The following is an 18,322-nucleotide window of genomic DNA, read 5'->3' on the forward strand; positions in this document are numbered from 1 at the left end:
GGAATCACAGCACCACGACCACGACGGCCCCTGCGGGGTGGCCTGCCTCTGCCTGTCATTTTTTTTAGATTAGTTATACTATGCGTGCAAGCTACTGTGACACAAGATATGAGTTGCGCTGAAGTGACACTATGCACTGCACTGGGCCTTAAACACACAAACACGTGTGTAACTGACTGCTATTTATTCAGCCAAAATTGTTGTTTTTCTTTAAATGGAATCGAATGTGACAACAGATATGAATGGCACTGAAGTGACACTATGCACTGCACTGGGCCTTAAACACACAAACACGTGTGTAACTGACTGCTATTTATTCAGTCAAAATAGTTTTTTTTATTTAAATGGAATCGAATGTGACACCAGATATGAATGGCGCTGAAGTGACACTATGCACTGCACTGGGCCTTAAACACACAAACACGTGTGTGTAACTGACTGCTATTTATTCAGCCAAAATAGTTTTTTTTATTTAAATGGAATCGAATGTGACACCAGATATGAATGGCGCTGAAGTGACACTATGCACTGCACTGGGCCTTAAACACACAAACACGTGTGTAACTGACTGCTATTTATTCAGCCAAAATTGTTGTTTTTCTTTAAATAGAATCAAATGTGACACCAGATATGAATGGCGCTGAAGTGACACTATGCACTACACTGGGCCTTAAACACACAAACACGTGTGTAACTGACTGCTATTTATTCAGCCAAAATTGTTTTTTATTCTTAAAATGGAATCGAATGTGACACCAGATATGAGTTGCGCTGGTGACACTATGCACTTGCAGGGCTGTGAGCCTGATACACACGATGGCAGGCAGGCAACTGCAATTTGATTACACAGGAAAATAAATAAATAAGCAGACTGATGTTCTAGCCCTAAAAAGGGCTTTTTGGTGTGCTGTCCTTACAGCAGAGATCAGATGAGTCCTTCAGGACTGCAGTGGACACTGAATACACTGGCCTAGCTATCGATTTCCCTATTAAATCAGCAGCAGCTACACTGTCCCTCCTCTCACTAAGAATGCAGCTTCCGAATGAATCTAAAATGGATGCTGTCCAGGAGGTGGGAGGGTCTGGGAGGGAGGGTCTGCTGCTGATTGGCTGGAATGTGTCTGCTGACTGTGAGGTACAGGGTCAAAGTTTACTCAATAATGATGTATAGGGGCGGACCGAACATCGCATATGTTCGCCCGCCGCGGCGAACGCGAACAAGCTATGTTTGCCGGGAACTATTTGCCGGTGAACTATTCGGGACATCTCTATTCATAAGCTGTAAGCCATAATCATCCAAATTATAACAAATAAAGTTGGAACCAAGGTTATGGGCGAGCACACTGCACTTGGACCACAATATTCAATAAATGTATGATAAAAATTTAATTAAATCACAATCAAGATAAACACGTGTATAATATAAAATAGAATCCACAATAAAATCTGAATAAAATCAAATACAATACTTAAAGCCAAAGTTCACACGAATTAAGTTCATAGGTGAAAATAGTCCCTTATATTCACAAAAACGCTGGAATGTATAGATGTATAGCTGCACCGTAGTGCAATGCTCTGCAGCTGCTGGACTCGAATATAAAGTATGCAGATGAACATACACGAAAGTTAATAGTAAAACTCCGGACTCCTGCGCAGAATTCAAGTGCTATATGGTAGCTGGATTCCAATGTGGGCAATGTGTGTGAACCAGGTTACACTCCTGTTGTATATAATGTCTCACACAGCAATCTCATTTCCCATAGTCTTGTGCAAAATAGGGTGAATTATACCCTGGTTCTGATCGCACGCCAATAGCATAAAAATCCCACAGATTGGGTCTTCTTACCTTTGGTTGGTTTGTGTCTTGTATATGCGTCTTTGCAAAATGTTGGGAGATGGACGAGCAGCGCGGGCCTGCAGCTCGCTTACCCGAATTCTCGCGGGACTTGGAGCGTGATTTGCGTCCGGCACAATGGAAGGCAGTAATCTTTCCTAGTTATTAAATCTAAGTTCTGATCATCCGAATATTTCAGCATGGCCATGCATAAAGGTGCGGAGGTGCTTCTTTTACAGGTATGCGATCCAGCCCAGACATGTTTCGGGAACTCGTCTTCCCTTCATCAGTGGTACCACATTACCTGTTTGCCTCCGCCTTTTATATCCTTGATTAGCACCAAATCGTGGATCACTGGATTCATTTCATAGGAAGGATTTCCATGCGGCTTTTTTGTGTATATGCGTTTTTCATAATATACGCTCCTTCTTACATTCTATACATATTGTGGATTTTAATTTATATTATATACGTGTTTATCTTGATTGTGATTTAATTACATTTTATTCATACATTTTATTGAATATTGTGGTCCAAGTGCAGTGTGCTCGCCCATAACCTTGGTTCCAACTTTATTTGTTATAATTTGGATGATTATGGCTTACAGCTTATGAATAGAGATGTCCCGAATAGTTCGCCGGCAAATAGTTCCAGCGAACATAGCTTGTTTGCGTTCGCCGCGGCGGGCGAACATATGCGATGTTCGGTCCGCCCCTATACATCATTATTGAGTAAACTTTGACCCTGTACCTCACAGTCAGCAGACACATTCCAGCCAATCAGCAGCAGACCCTCCCACCTCCTGGACAGCATCCATTTTAGATTCATTCGGAAGCTGCATTCTTAGTGAGAGGAGGAACAGTGCTGCTGCTGCTGATTTAATAGGGAAATCGATAGCTAGGCAAGTGTATTCAGTGTCCACTACAGTCCTGAAAGACTCATCTGATCTCTGCTGTAAGGACAGCACCCCAAAAAGCCCTTTTTAGGGCTAGAACATCAGTCTTTTTTTTTTTTTCCTGTGTAATCAAATTGCAGTTGCCTGCCTGCCAGCGTGTGTGTCAGGTTCACAGACCGTATTATCCTTAGACACACCCCGATGTTTCTACCCAAGGTGGCCTCAAAATTCCATTGCCAACAGGAGGTGTCGCTTCCATCCTTTTGTGAAAATCCAGCCTCTGACTTAGAGAGAAAATACCATAATCTGGATGTCAGAAGATGTCTGATAACTTAACTGGAAGTCTCAGGAGTATTCAGAAAATCGGACCATCTCCTCCTTCGGTATCAGGGCCAGCATAAGGGATCAGCGGCAAGCAAGAGTACCATATCCAGATGGATCCGAAACACCATTGAGTTCTGCTACCTGCAGAGCAGCTTGACCCCCCCTAAAGGGATCAAAGCGCACTCTACCAGAGCCATGTCGGCTTCATGGGCAGAAAATGCCTCTGCCTCAGTAGAGCAAATATGCAGAGCAGCTACGTGGAAGAATCCAAATACTTTCTTTAAACATTATAAATTAGATGTACTCCAAAATGATGATTTATTGTATGGCAGAAAAGTCTTATCTGCAGTAGTCCCACCCTAGAGTTTGTTTCTCTATTAATCCTCCTGGAGTGCCGTTGTGGAGGCGCCGGGGAAAAGAGACGATTACTCTTAACGGTAATTGGATTTTCCAATAGCCTCCACAACGGCACTGGATTCCCTACCCAAGTTGTGTAATAATTGTGGGAGTGTTATGTTATCATTATATCAATACAGTTCTTGAACTAACTAACCGAGTCCTGTATCATTAACTGAAGCAGGTAAGGGGAGGGGGCCTTTTAAATCTGAGCTTCTACGTTGTTTCCTGTCCTGGGGAGGCGGGGACACCCTCCTGGAGTGCCGTTGTGGAGGCTATTGGAAAATCCAATTACCGGTAAGAGTAATCGTCTCTATACAGTATATATAGAAAAGAAAAAAAGCAGCACACATTAGAAACGGGTGCAAATCCTTTCAGGGGCCTGCGACCAAGGTCCCAAATACATATATTGAAGAAAGACGGCAGCACTCCAAAAGTTGTGATGAAAAAGTGGATGGTTTATTAACCCATCTAGCAGCAATGTTTCAGCTCTATATATGGAGCCTTTGTCCAGCTGAAAAACATGTGCACAGTGTTATACATAAATAGTGCAATTTACATAATCAAATCCATAATTAATTGATTTAGGTGCTAAATAAATCTCAAATATGACTTTAAAAACATAATTCATCTGTCTGATCATGGTGCTATCGTAATTCATCAATCGTGATCACATCTCATATAAAGTGCATATCATATAAAATACAGTAGTAGTGTTGATAGGAATACATGATTATCAATAAAAATATAAAAAGTGCTCAATAAGTGTCAATTACAACTTGATTAAAACCTTAAAAACATGTGGAGTCGTAACGTTCATTCATGATGGCATAATGGAACCTGCATGGAGTCCGGAAAAGCGGCTTGCGCATGCGCCGCTGTTCGTGCTCTTGCGAGACACGAGAATGTATGTCAAAAGTATGGGAACCACATCAAAGATGGCCGCTTGCTCAATTATGTACAGGGTGCATGTTCCTGCCCACACTGGCCGGCACGTTCCTTATCTTCCATAGAAATAGTACAAAAATTTACAACTGGAACAAAATAAATGTACTAGCTCATAGCTCCGCACTACATTAAGGATCTCACTGGACGGACCACAGAAGACCCACGAGTAATCATCGGTATCTATGTCTCCATGTCTTGTCACAGCTACGTGGCGCCCCCCCGACAAGATGTGGAGTCACAGAGACCGATGATTACTCATGGGTCTTCTGTGGTCCGGCCAGCGAGATCCTTAATGTAGTATATGTATAATACTATACGCTGTTACATACTCATGTATACTGCTTTATGCTGTTATATACTGCTGTATACTACTATACGCTGTTATATACTGCCGTATCCTACTATACGCTGTTATATACTGCCGTATACTACTATACGCTGTTATATACTCCCGTATACTACTATACGCTGTTATTTACTCCCGTATACTACTATATGCTGTTATATACTGCCGTATACTACTATATGCTGTTAGCGAGCACTGTTATTTCTGAAGTGTAATATTAAGGGGCATTTGGTAGCACAGCTGGTACAGTATTGAGAGTAGCAGCAGGATAATATTGTTAGGGGACTAGGTTAGGAGAATGATAGAAAAGTGAAGAATCTAAGATGTCTGTGTGAAAAACTCTGCAGAGACGAGATGCGGCTGAGATAAATAATCATGGCTTCCTGGTCCGAATAGAGAAGAAGAAAGAGAATGTCTACATCAGAGGAGACATCACTGGATGTAAGAGGTATGTAGTGCTGTACTCACTTGTATGTTTTGTTGCTCTGTATGTAATGTCCATAAATGTCTTTAACAGTAGGGCTAAGGAGAGGAGTTAGAATAAGAAGTGGCCCCATGGAAGGATCGGGTGGGAAAGAAGGGATTGGGGGGAAGAACACCATTTCAATTTTTGCCTCAGGCAGCAGACAGGCTTTGTGCACCTCTGCATATAACCATATGTATTTTACTGTCCTCAAAACATGGATCTGCAAAATACAGGCACAATATTTTTTGGGGATCCATGGTTTACATTTGCGGCCAAGAATAGGACATGTTCTATTTTTTTGGTTAAGAACATACCGAAGACTTTGGAATGCAGGCGTCACACGGATAGTATCTGTATTTTGAGGTTCCACATTTTGCAGACCGCAAAATACATACGGTTGTGTAAATGTACCCCAAATGGCATGTTAACAGAAAGCTGTAAAAAAGAATGACGGGATATTGTGTGCCACTGATGAGAATTTCAATTGTATTTTATGCACATATACACAGCCATGAATGTAAATGCTAATTTATCAGCTTTATTGAATCTAACAAAGTGTAATTAAATTGAAATAGAAATAAAGAGTTCTTTGGAAATTCTGTGTAATGTTGAGCTGTTGTATCAACATTTAATAATCATGAAACAAGACTGTGACTTTAGTTCAGATCCATTTAATTGTAATACAGACTCAGATATGCCACACGATTTCTAGTCTTACGAAATTCTTTGTCCGTTAGAAGCTGTAATGGAAGTAAAGGAAACAATGTGAGACAAAGTCACTAATAAATTATAAAACCATTGTAAAGTATTGAATAAATATTACTCTTACTACTTGGAAAGCAGATAGTGGCAAAATAAAACATGATGATTTTTCACCTATAGCATAGTCATTTGATGGAGTATAGCAGCTCCACTCCAGCAGTAATATATTTCTTGTGCTTGCTCTGGGTTTGCCATCAACAGACCTATGCGCCTGGACTTTTTGTTATGTGACTTTCACTCATTCTTGGCATGGAAGTTGCATGGCAGCAAGTCTGTGATAAGAAGTACACCTTAGGCCGGCCATACACCTAAAGGGATTCTCCTGTTCATAAAACCGATTTTCATGCACCATATCAAGGAATTCTGAGTTATTAGACAGGGTCTTCCATGTAGGATCCTCATCAGAGTGGAGATTGGATACAAAGATCATCTCTTGCTCTGGAGGACCTATCCTCTCCTGTATTACACAGACAATCTATTGATGTGAATTGGCACTATGGGCCAGATTTATCATTAGCATACTTCTGGTTATTCCTATCTTAGCCATTAATGGACAACCATATTTAGCATTTGATATACAAAGGAGGGCATCATTTAGGCTCTATTACCAGTCTGGAGCACAATCTGGGACACTATTACTGTCTGCGGAATCTGTTTGTCATTTTTATTTTGGGATATTACCTGACACTATTATTTTTGTGGTCACTATCTGTATGGTGCTATTATTTATTTTTGAAGTGCATACTTTGAGGGCATATTGCAACACAGCAGGTACAGTATAGAGGCATCAACATACATTATATTGAAGGTGCCTGAAGAATGGGGAGTTTGCATAGAGAGTGGGGACGTTGCTGGAAAAGCAAGGAACTATTGATGTCTGGGCAGAAAACTCTACAGAGATGAGTCATGGTGGGTATAGGCCGGGTAGAGAAGAAAAGGGAAAGTGAATGACTCCAAACAGAAAAGGCCTTACGTATCAGTCAAAATGTGCAGATTAGAGCCTAAAATATCATCCTTAACCACTTCCCGCAACTGTAACGCCGAAAGGCGTCATTGCGGCGGCTCCCCCAGGCTACGCTAACGCCAATTGGCGTCATCTCGCGTGAGCCGAGATTTCCTGTGAACGCGCGCACACAGGCGCGCGCGCTCACAGGAACGGAAGGTAAGAGAGTTGATCTCCAGCCTGCCAGCGGCGATCGTTCGCTGGCAGGCTGGAGATGTGATTTTTTTAACCCCTAACAGGTATATTAGACGCTGTTTTGATAACAGCGTCTAATATACCTGCTACCTGGTCCTCTGGTGGTCCCCTTTGTTTGGATCGACCACCAGAGGACATAGGTAGCTCAGTAAAGTAGCACCAAGCACCACTACACTACACCCCCCCCGTCACTTATTAACCCCTTATTAGCCCCTGATCACCCCATATAGACTCCCTGATCACCCCCCTGTCATTGATTACCCCCCTGTCAATGATCACACCCCTGTAAAGCTCCATTCAGACGTCCGCATGATTGTTACGGATCCACTGATAGATGGATCGGATCCGCAAAACGCACACGGACGTCTGAATGGAGCCTTACAGGGGCGTGATCAATGACTGTGGTGATCACCCCATATAGACTCCCTGATCACCCCCCTGTCATTGATTACCCCCCTGTCATTGATCACACCCCTGTAAAGCTCCATTCAGACGTCCGCATGATTTTTACGGATCCACTGATAGATGGATCGGATCCGCAAAACGCACACGGACGTCTGAATGGAGCCTTACAGGGGCGTGATCAATGACTGTGGTGATCACCCCATATAGACTCCCTGATCACCCCCCTGTCATTGATTACCCCCCTGTCATTGATCACACCCCTGTAAAGCTCCATTCAGACGTCCGCATGATTTTTACGGATCCACTGATAGATGGCTCGGATCCGCAAAACGCATACGAACGTCTGAATGGATCCTTACAGGGGCGTGATCAATGACTGTGGTGATCACCCCATATAGACTCCCTCATCACCCCCCTGTCATTGATCACACCCCTGTAAAGCTCCATTCAGACGTCCGCATGATTTTTACGGATCCACTGATAGATGGATCGGATCCGCAAAATGCACACGGACGTCTGAATGGAGCCTTACAGGGGCGTGATCAATGACTGTGGTGATCACCCCATATAGACTCCCTGATCACCCCCCTGTCATTGATTACCCCCCTGTCATTGATCACACCCCTGTAAAGCTCCATTCAGACGTCCGCATGATTTTTACGGATCCACTGATAGATGGATCGGATCCGCAAAACGCATACGGACGTCTGAATGGAGCCTTACAGGGGCATGATCAATGACTGTGGTGATCACCCCATATAGACTCCCTCATCACCCCCCTGTCATTGATTACCCCCCTGTCATTGATCACACCCCTGTAAAGCTCCATTCAGACGTCCGCATGATTTTTACGGATCCACTGATAGATGGATCGGATCCGCAAAACACATACGGACATCTGAATGGAGCCTTATAGGGGGGTGATCAATGTCAGGGGGGTGATCACCCCATATAGACTCCCTGATCACCCCCCTGTCATTGATCACCCCCCCTGTCATTGATCACCCCCCTGTCATTGATTACCCCCCTGTCATTGATCACACCCCTGTAAAGCTCCATTCAGACGTCCGCATGATTTTTACGGATCCACTGATAGATGGATCGGATCCGCAAAACGCATATGGACGTCTGAATGGAGCCTTACAGGGGCGTGATCAATGACTGTGGTGATCACCCCATATAGACTCCCTGATCACCCCCCTGTCATTGATCACCCCCCTGTCATTGATCACCCCCCTGTTATTGATCACCCCCCTGTCATTGATCACCCCTCTGTAAGGCTCCATTCAGACATTTTTTTGGCCCAAGTTAGCGGAAATTATTATTTTTTTCTTACAAAGTCTCATATTCCACTAACTTGTGTCAAAAAAATAAAATCTCACATGAACTCACCATACCCCTCACGGAATCCAAATGCGTAAAATTTTTTAGACATTTATATTCCAGACTTCTTCTCATGCTTTAGGGCCCCTAGAATGCCAGGGCAGTATAAATACCCCACATGTGACCCCATTTCGGAAAGAAGACACCCCCAGGTATTCCGTGAGGGGCATATTGAGTCCATGAAAGATTGAAATTTTTGTCCCAAGTTAGCGGAAAGGGAGACTTTGTGAGAAAAAAATAAAAAATATCAATTTCCGCTAACTTGTGCCAAAAAAAAAAATGGCTATGAAATCGCCATGCCCCTCATTGAATACCTTGGGGTGTCTTCTTTCCAAAATGGGGTCACATGTGGGGTATTTATACTGCCCTGGCATTCTAGAGGCCCCAAAGCGTGAGAAGAAGTCTGGTATCCAAATGTCTAAAAATGCCCTCCTAAAAGGAATTTGGGCACCTTTGCGCATCTAGGCTGCAAAAAAAGTGTCACACATCTGGTATCGCCGTACTCAGGAGAAGTTGGAGAATGTGTTTTGGGGTGTCATTTTACATATACCCATGCTGGGTGAGAGAAATATCTTGGTCAAATGCCAACTTTGTATAAAAAAATGGGAAAAGTTGTCTTTTGCCAAGATATTTCTCTCACCCAGCATGGGTATATGTAAAATGACACCCCAAAACACATTCCCCAACTTCTCCTGAATACGGCGATACCACATGTGTGACACTTTTTTGCAGCCTAGGTGGGCAAAGGGGCTCATATTCCAAAGAGCACCTTTAGGATTTCACAGGTCATTTACCTACTTACCACAAATTAGGGCCCCTGGAAAATGCCAGGGCAGTATAACTACCCCACAAGTGACCCCATTTTGGAAAGAAGACACCCCAAGGTATTCCGTGAGGGGCATGGCGAGTTCCTAGAATTTTTTATTTTTTGTCACAAGTTAGTGGAAAATGATGATTTTTTTAAAAAAAAAATTTTTTCTTACAAAGTCTCATATTCCACTAACTTGTGACAAAAAATAAAAACTTCCATGAACTCACTATGCCCATCAGCGAATACCTTGGGGTGTCTTCTTTCCAAAATGGGGTCACTTGTGGGGTAGTTATACTGCCCTGGCATTCTAGGGGCCCAAATGTGTGGTAAGGAGTTTGAAATCAAATTCTGTAAAAAATGGCTGGTGAAATCCGAAAGGTGCTCTTTGGAATATGGGCCCCTTTGCCCACCTAGGCTGCAAAAAAGTGTCACACATGTGGTATCTCCGTATTCAGGAGAAGTTGGGGAATGTGTTTTGGGGTGTCATTTTACATATACCCATGCTGGGTGAGAGAAATATCTTGGCAAAAGACAACTTTTACCATTTTTTTATACAAAGTTGTCTTTTGCCAAGATATTTCTCTCACCCAGCATGGGTATATGTAAAATGACACCCCAAAACACATTCCCCAACTTCTCCTGAATACGGAGATACCACATGTGTGACACTTTTTTGCAGCCTAGGTGGGCAAAGGGGCCCATATTCCAAAGAGCACCTTTCGGATTTCACTGGCCATTTTTTACAGAATTTGATTTCAAACTCCTTACCACACATTTGGGCCCCTAGAATGCCAGGGCAGTATAACTACCCCACAAGTGACCCCATTTTGGAAAGAAGAGACCCCAAGGTATTCGCTGATGGGCATAGTGAGTTCATGGAAGTTTTTATTTTTTGTTACAAGTTAGTGGAAAATGATGATTTTTTTTTTTTTTTTTTTTTTCATACAAAGTCTCATATTCCACTAACTTGTGACAAAAAATAAAAACTTCCATGAACTCACTATGCCCATCAGCGAATACCTTGGGGTGTCTTTTTTCCAAAATGGGGTCACTTGTGGGGTAGTTATACTGCCCTGGCATTCTAGGGGCCCAAATGTGTGGTAAGGAGTTTGAAATCAAATTCTGTGAAAAATGGCTGGTGAAATCCGAAAGGTGCTCTTTGGAATATGGGCCCCTTTGCCCACCTAGGCTGCAAAAAAGTGTCACACATGTGGTATCTCCGTATTCAGGAGAAGTTGGGGAATGTGTTTTGGGGTGTCATTTTACATATACCCATGCTGGGTGAGAGAAATATCTTGGCAAAAGACAACTTTTACCATTTTTTTATACAAAGTTGTCTTTTGCCAAGATATTTCTCTCACCCAGCATGGGTATATGTAAAATGACACCCCAAAACACATTCCCCAACTTCTCCTGAATACGGAGATACCACATGTGTGACACTTTTTTGCAGCCTAGGTGGGCAAAGGGGCCCACATTCCAAAGAGCACCTTTCGGATTTCACCAGCCATTTTTTACAGAATTTGATTTCAAACTCCTTACCACACATTTGGGCCCCTAGAATGCCAGGGCAGTATAACTACCCCACAAGTGACCCCATTTTGGAAAGAAGACATCCCAAGGTATTCGCTGATGGGCATAGTGAGTTCATGGAAGCTTTTATTTTTTGTCACAAGTTAGTGGAATATGAGACTTTGTAAGAAAAAAAAAATCATCATTTTCCGCTAACTTGTGACAAAAAATAAAAAGTTCTATGAACTCACTATGCCCATCAGCGAATACCTTAGGGTGTGTACTTTCCGAAATGGGGTCATTTGTGTGGTGTTTGTACTGTCTGGCCATTGTAGAACCTCAGGAAACATGGCAGGTGCTCAGAAAGTCAGAGCTGCTTCAAAAAGCGGAAATTCACATTTTTGTACCATAGTTTGTAAACGCTATAACTTTTACCCAAACCATTTTTTTTTTTTACCCAAACATTTTTTTTTTATCAAAGACATGTAGAACAATAAATTTAGAGCAAAATTTATATATGTCGTTTTTTTTGCAAAATTTTACAACTGAAAGTGAAAAATGTCATTTTTTTGCAAAAAAATCGTTAAATTTCGATTAATAACAAAAAAAGTAAAAATGTCAGCAGCAATGAAATACCACCAAATGAAAGCTCTATTAGTGAGAAGAAAAGGAGGTAAAATTCATTTGGGTGGTAAGTTGCATGACCGAGCAATAAACCGCTAAAGTTGTGGAGTGCCGATTTGTAAAAAAGGGCCTGGTCTTTAGGGGGGTATAAACCTGTGGTCCTTAAGTGGTTAAATAGAAAGAATTGTTTATATAATGGATAATTTAAAGGGGGCCCACTCAAAAAACTTTTACATGCCCCTACAATATGCTCAATTTCCCTGCTTATAGTACTCTGTGACTCTTACCTCTGACCTCAGGGTTCTCTTTTCCAGAGATGGCACTCCTGTCCACTCAGGTGATCCAAATCTTCCTGGCCAAGACACCTTCCTGCCTTGCTTTGTATCATGTTTGTATGTCCCAGGACTACAAAGATATAGATTGAGGTTTGTCATTTTGTAATAAGGCTGAGGATGTTTTTAAACTAAACACATACGAGGTTTATCAAGGAAAATTGACAGTTGCCCATAGCATCAGATTCCACCTTTCACATTTCAGAGTTCATTTGGAAAATGGAAGGATCAATCTGATTGGTTGCTAGAGGCAGCTAAGGCTACCTTCACACTAGCGTTCAGAGCGGATCCGTCTGTTGTCTGCACAGACGGATCCGCTCCTATAATGCAGACGTTTGGATCCGTTCAGAACGGATCCGTCTGCATTATAGCTTAGAAAAAATTCTAAGTGTGAAAGTAGTTCAGACGGATCCGTCCAGACTTTACATTGAAAGTCAATGGGGGACGGATCCGTTTGAAGATTGAGCAATATGGTGTCATCTTCAAACGGATCCGTCCCCATTGACTTACATTGTAAGTCTGGACGGATCCGCTTGCCTCCGCACGGCCAGGCGGACACCCGAACGCTGCAAGCAGTGTTCAGGTGTCCGCCTGCTGAGCGGAGCGGAGGCTGAACGCTGCCAGACTGATGCATTCTGAGCGGATCCGCGTCCACTCAGAATGCATTAGGGCAGTACGGATGCGTTCGGGGCCGCTTGTGAGCCCCTTCAAACGGAGCTCACAAGCGGAGCCCCGAACGCTAGTGTGAAAGTAGCCTAAGCCAGTTTTGCTTTGCACCAGTTTCAATAAATCTAGCCAATAGCCCTAACATAAATTTGAATCCAAAATCAATACTGGATAATAGTTATCTCTGGATGTAAATAGTTAAAATTGCAATGACAGTCCTAATATTGCTCACATGATCATGTAAACATTTTTATAAAAGCTTTTTTACTTATGGAAAAATGTCTATATATATACAATATACATAGTAAAAAAGGGAATTAAAGGGGTTTTCTGATACTTTTATACTGATGACCTATCTTCTGGATAGATAAATAAGTAAAAGGCGACGGCAGCATCTCCGGTCTCTTCTTTATTGATAGTACTTCAGTGAATGTGCACACACAGTGACAAATGCAAAGTTTCAGCTACATCGTAGCCTTTGTTAAGCATAATAACACATATAAATGCCCAATCTAATATAGTGCAAAAAAAGAACCTCCCTCACTTGTAAGGTAGCCAAATCTATTATACAACACAACACCAAATTAATTTAAGCTAGCCAATAAACAACCAGGTATATTCAAGTCCTCATTTACATAGCATTATATATCATGTGTTGTCATGCAAAGGAAGTGTGAAACTTGCGATGGTGAACACATCGATCACCTGGACTCCATGATCACGTCTCCCGATGTTCACTGCGCATGTCCATATTGTAAGTAATTGGCCAAAATGCGGATGAAGTGAAACATCGCGTCATCAGCCACGATCACATGGTAATCACATGATTGTTTAACTCTGCCTAGTCAAGCTGACGTGTACAACAGGAAAGCATCCTGTTGTCATAGATACCAATGCTGTCACAGGAGAATAATCTCCATGTCGCACATTACCTATGCATTTTCCCAAATCATATATAGCATGCAAGGAATAATTAATAAAAATAGAGATATCCCGCAGCACCCCGCCATATCATACCATATATTCAATGCGGGCATAACATATATGGACATTGCATCAAAAAGTATATAATAGCTGGAGTAAATTAATCCCCGATCACGGGACCCAATGTTGTTATCTATAGATGGCATATCTACCCCCATGGCTAATTGGCCACAAAATCCTACCCAATGGTCAGTCAGCAATGGAGTCCAGGTATCTCAGTCCACACCATCGCATTATACCCAGAATCTATAAAAAGGAGGTGAGAAAAAAGTAACTAGTTAAAACAAGGCTAAAAACATAGATGCTGTATAACTGAGTCAGATCATATTCATTTACGCTTTATAACCACCAGCTAACCTAAATTAATTTATGCGACTTAACTCAATATTGAGTCCATGTGGTTGCAGTGATTTCAAGGTGAAGATCCATTTAAGTTCCTTCTTCCTAAGGATTTGTTCTTTATTACCACCTCTTCTCAATATACCCACCGAATCTATCACTCTGAATCTCAACTGGTTGACAGAATGGCCACACTCCACAAAATGTTTGGCAACCGGTTTCTCCAACATTTTTTTCCTACTCGTACTTTTATGTTTATTTATTCTTTCCCTGATTTCCATAGTGGTTTCGCCGATATAGATCAAACTACAGGGGCATTGTATCATGTAGATCACATCTCTAGATCTACAAGTGAAATGACCCCTGATATTATATGTTTTCCCACTATATGGGTGAACAAAGGTGTCCCCTTTTATTAAGTTACCACAATTACAGCATCCTAGACAGGGAAAGTTGCCCCTCTTTCTCGGTGCCAAAAGCGTCTGCCTGTCACCCCGTTTGCTCCCTATGTCCGTTTTGACCAATCACATAGGTTAGTGTTTTTCTTAAATGCCATTAATGGAGTATTATTGAACTCACTTATATTGGGAAGACCCCTATTTAAAATGTGCCATTCTTTTCTAAGAATGTTGGCAATGTCACCACTGTGACTGCCAAATGTGGACACAAAAGGAATTCTCTGAATCCCCCTACTAATTGGAGAATTACGCAGTGTGGTTTCCCTATCAACCACCAAGATCCTGTTACTCGTCTTTTGTAATAAGTTCAGTTGGTATCCCCTCTCAGAGAATTTATTACACATCTCCTCCACCCGGTCATAGAGGCTCTCATCATCTGAAAATATTCTCCTCACTCTTAATAATTGGCTCCATGGAAGCAAGTCCAACATACACCAAGAGTGATTACTATCATATCTCAGTAAATCATTTCTGTCTGTCGGTTTTTGATACAGATCTGTCTTTATGGTCCCATCTTCAACATATACCCTCACGTCTAAAAATTGTAATTCACTTTCAGAGGCTGTAACAGTAAACTGCAAACCTGGAACCTGCATATTCAAATGTTGATGGAACTTTTCTAGTTCTTCCATCGTTCCACCCCAAATCATAAAAATGTCATCGATATAGCGCCACCAGCACAGGACTCCCCCCGTAAATGCTGAATGGTAAACCAGTCTGTCCTCCACATCAGCCATGAAGATGTTGGCATAAGTTGGGGCAACATTCTACCCCATCACCACACCCCGCTTCTGCTGATAGAAAGTGTCCCCAAAGAGGAAATAATTCCTCTTCAGGATCACCACCAGTAGCTGGAGAACAAACCGGCAGGCATTGGGGGAGAGTCCCATACCGGCGAGCTCCACATCAACGACACCTAGACCATACTCGTGTTCAATAGATGTATATAACGATACAACATCAAAACCAAAAGAAACTGAGCAGGTGAATTGATCTCCCGTAACTTCACCAAAAAATGCCCGGTATCGCTGATATAGGAGGGAGCATCGATCGCATGGACATGAAGCAGCTTATCCAAAAATACAGCAATAGTATTGAATATAGATCCCCTGCCAGACACAATGGGTATGCCAGGCGGATCCTCCAAACTCTTGTGTATCTTTGGGAGTACATATAATAATGGAGTAATGGGATGTGGAAACCCTAAGGTATTCACTTAAATCATTGATGAGTCTCTTACCCAGAGCATCATAGATGATTGAATTTAATTCTTTCATTATATCCAATTTGGGATCCCCTCCAAGTATGTACTTCATGTCTCTATTCCATTCTAATATCCTCACTGCTTCTCTCTTTACATACATATTATATCTACGGGTCACATCATGTTGCTCTCTCAAATTTTTTATCTGTTTACATACATATTATATCTACGGGTCACATCATGTTGCTCTCTCAAATTTTTTATCTGTTTAGTGACAATTTCAATGTATGACTCAATCAGATGGTTATTTTGAGGCAGTAAAAAATTGCTTTTTCTTTTTAAATCCAGTTCCTTCAGTGCTAATTCAACTGTATTTTTATTTTTATTAAACACAGCACTTTTATCACCCTCTGTGGAAAAAAAAACTTTTATTCTTAATGTTGCAGATCAAGTTCTAAATCAAAGCAATCCCTCTCTGTTGAAGGGCAAAAGGTCAATCCATGGCCTATTGCACTAAATTGATCAGGGCTCAGTTCCATGGAGGAAATGTTCACCACCAATTGATTTATTTCTTCTGATTTCACCTCGTTAATCTCCCCTGAGTTTCCTTGTTGTGACCTGGGTAAATAGGTGGAGGCAGGTTCTTTCTGGGACCTATGGTGCTTCCTCCCGCCCCGTCGGCATTTCCTTCTCTTGTGTATTTTGATGGTCCTAAAAAAGTGGACTTCCCTGATTCGTCTGTGGATTCAAAGTCACAGGTGGTGAATCCAAAGTGCCCCTGTTCAAATCTCTTTCCTTTCCTTCTCCTCGGTTTATTCTGTATTTGTTGATTCTGCCAGTTACTCTTAATAATTGGCTCCATGGAAGCGAGTCCAACATACCTCGAGGGTGATTACTATCATACCTCAGTAAATTATTTCTGTCTATTGGTTTTTGATCTGCTGACTGCTAAGGATCTATGGTTGTGGTGTGGCTGGTGCTCCTACATATCTTTTTGACTATTTTCTGGATAGGTCTGACATCCGGCCCCCTTGCCAATCAGCTGTTTGAGAAGGCACCGGTGCTTGCATTAGTGCTGTGACCTTTTCTGAGCTCACCAATGCAATGCAGTCTTCAGTCCATTTGAGGGGTGCATATCTTTGTTCAAAATGTGAGCAAATTTGCACATACTGTATCTAAACATGCAAATTTCAACTATAAGATACACTGACAATTTGGAAGAGTTTGCTGCTCACTCAGCAGACACCCTATAGGGTAGATTCAGAGGATGGTAGTAGTGTGGAGGAAAGTGAGGTAGGTAGCTGGATAACATTTAGAAAGCGGGGTAGAGGGAAGAGGCTAGCCCTGATCTGACACATTCCAACAAGTTTCCAAGGTTGACAGATAAGGGGGATGTCAGTTCAGGGATGGCACTGCTGCAGCCAGACACTTCCTCTTCCAGTCAGGGGAATGCCAGCTCCAGCAGGGCAGGCCAGACAGGTGCTGGTAGTGAGAGACTCAATAATTATTAGGGCTACAGATCGGGCGATCTGTCACAAAGAATGGGATCGTCAAACAGTGTGTTATTTTCCTGGCGCTTGAGTTTGACATATCGCAGATCGGGTTGATAGATTACTGGGAGGCACTGGCAAAGACCCTGTGGTCATGGTCCACATTGGAACAAATGAAAAACTTAGAGGTAGGTGGAGGGTACATAAATGATTTTAGGGATTTAGATCGCAAGCTCTGGGCAAGGACCTCAAAGGTAGTATTTTCTGAAATATTACCTGCACCATGAGCCACACCAGAAAGGCAGCGGGAGATTAGGGAGATTAACAGGTGGCTCAAGAACTGGTGTAGGAAAGAGGGGTCTGGGTTCCTGGAGAACTGGACTGACTTCTCTGTCAGCTGCAGGCTCTATCGTAGGGATAGTCTACACCTCAATGGATAAGATGAAGCTGTTTTGGGGGAGAAGATGGCTAGAAGGTTGGAGAAGTGTTTAAACTAGGGACTGGGAGGGAGAGTAATTATATTATAGGTGGGGAAGATAGTGCAGATAGAGACCTGGGGTGAGGTAATGAGACTGGGGTAGGAGTGGAAAGGTGTAGGGTAAAAAATATGAAAAATCTCTTAATTGTATGTATACTAATGCCAGACGCCTGACTAATAAAACTGGTGAACTGGAATTAATAATGACTGAGGAGGATGATATAGTCATAGTGGGAATAACTGATATATATGGCTGGATGACTGGGCAGTTAACGTACAGGGTTATATCTGTTTAGAAAAGATTGTAAAAACTGGAGAGGGGGAGAGGTTTGCCTTTATGTAAAGTTCTGTTTGAAGCACACACTCTGGGAAGATATAAGCAAGGAAAATGAACAGGGAGGGGGGGAGGGGGGGTCAGTGTTGGTAGACATACATGGAGGCAAAAACTATAATAAAATACTGATAGG

At 42.2% G+C, this 18,322-nt stretch overlaps 1 protein-coding gene across 1 annotated transcript in view; it reads right to left on the reverse strand.

Moving 5' to 3' along the window:
- Positions 1–5,806: 5,806 nt before the first annotated feature.
- PIFO (primary cilia formation) overlaps positions 5,807–18,322 on the reverse strand; it is an 84,948-nt gene continuing 72,432 nt past the window's right edge. Inside the window, exons 5-6 of the mRNA XM_040421881.1 lie at positions 12,192–12,309; positions 5,807–5,949 (exon numbers count right to left, since the gene is read on the reverse strand). Of these exons, the coding sequence (XP_040277815.1) occupies positions 5,881–5,949; positions 12,192–12,309 (187 nt within the window). The 3' untranslated portion in view covers positions 5,807–5,880. The remainder of the gene's footprint in view (positions 5,950–12,191; positions 12,310–18,322) is intronic.

This window comes from Bufo bufo, chromosome 3 (genome assembly GCF_905171765.1).
Source record: "Bufo bufo chromosome 3, aBufBuf1.1, whole genome shotgun sequence".
Classification (NCBI taxonomy): Eukaryota; Metazoa; Chordata; class Amphibia; order Anura; family Bufonidae; genus Bufo; species Bufo bufo.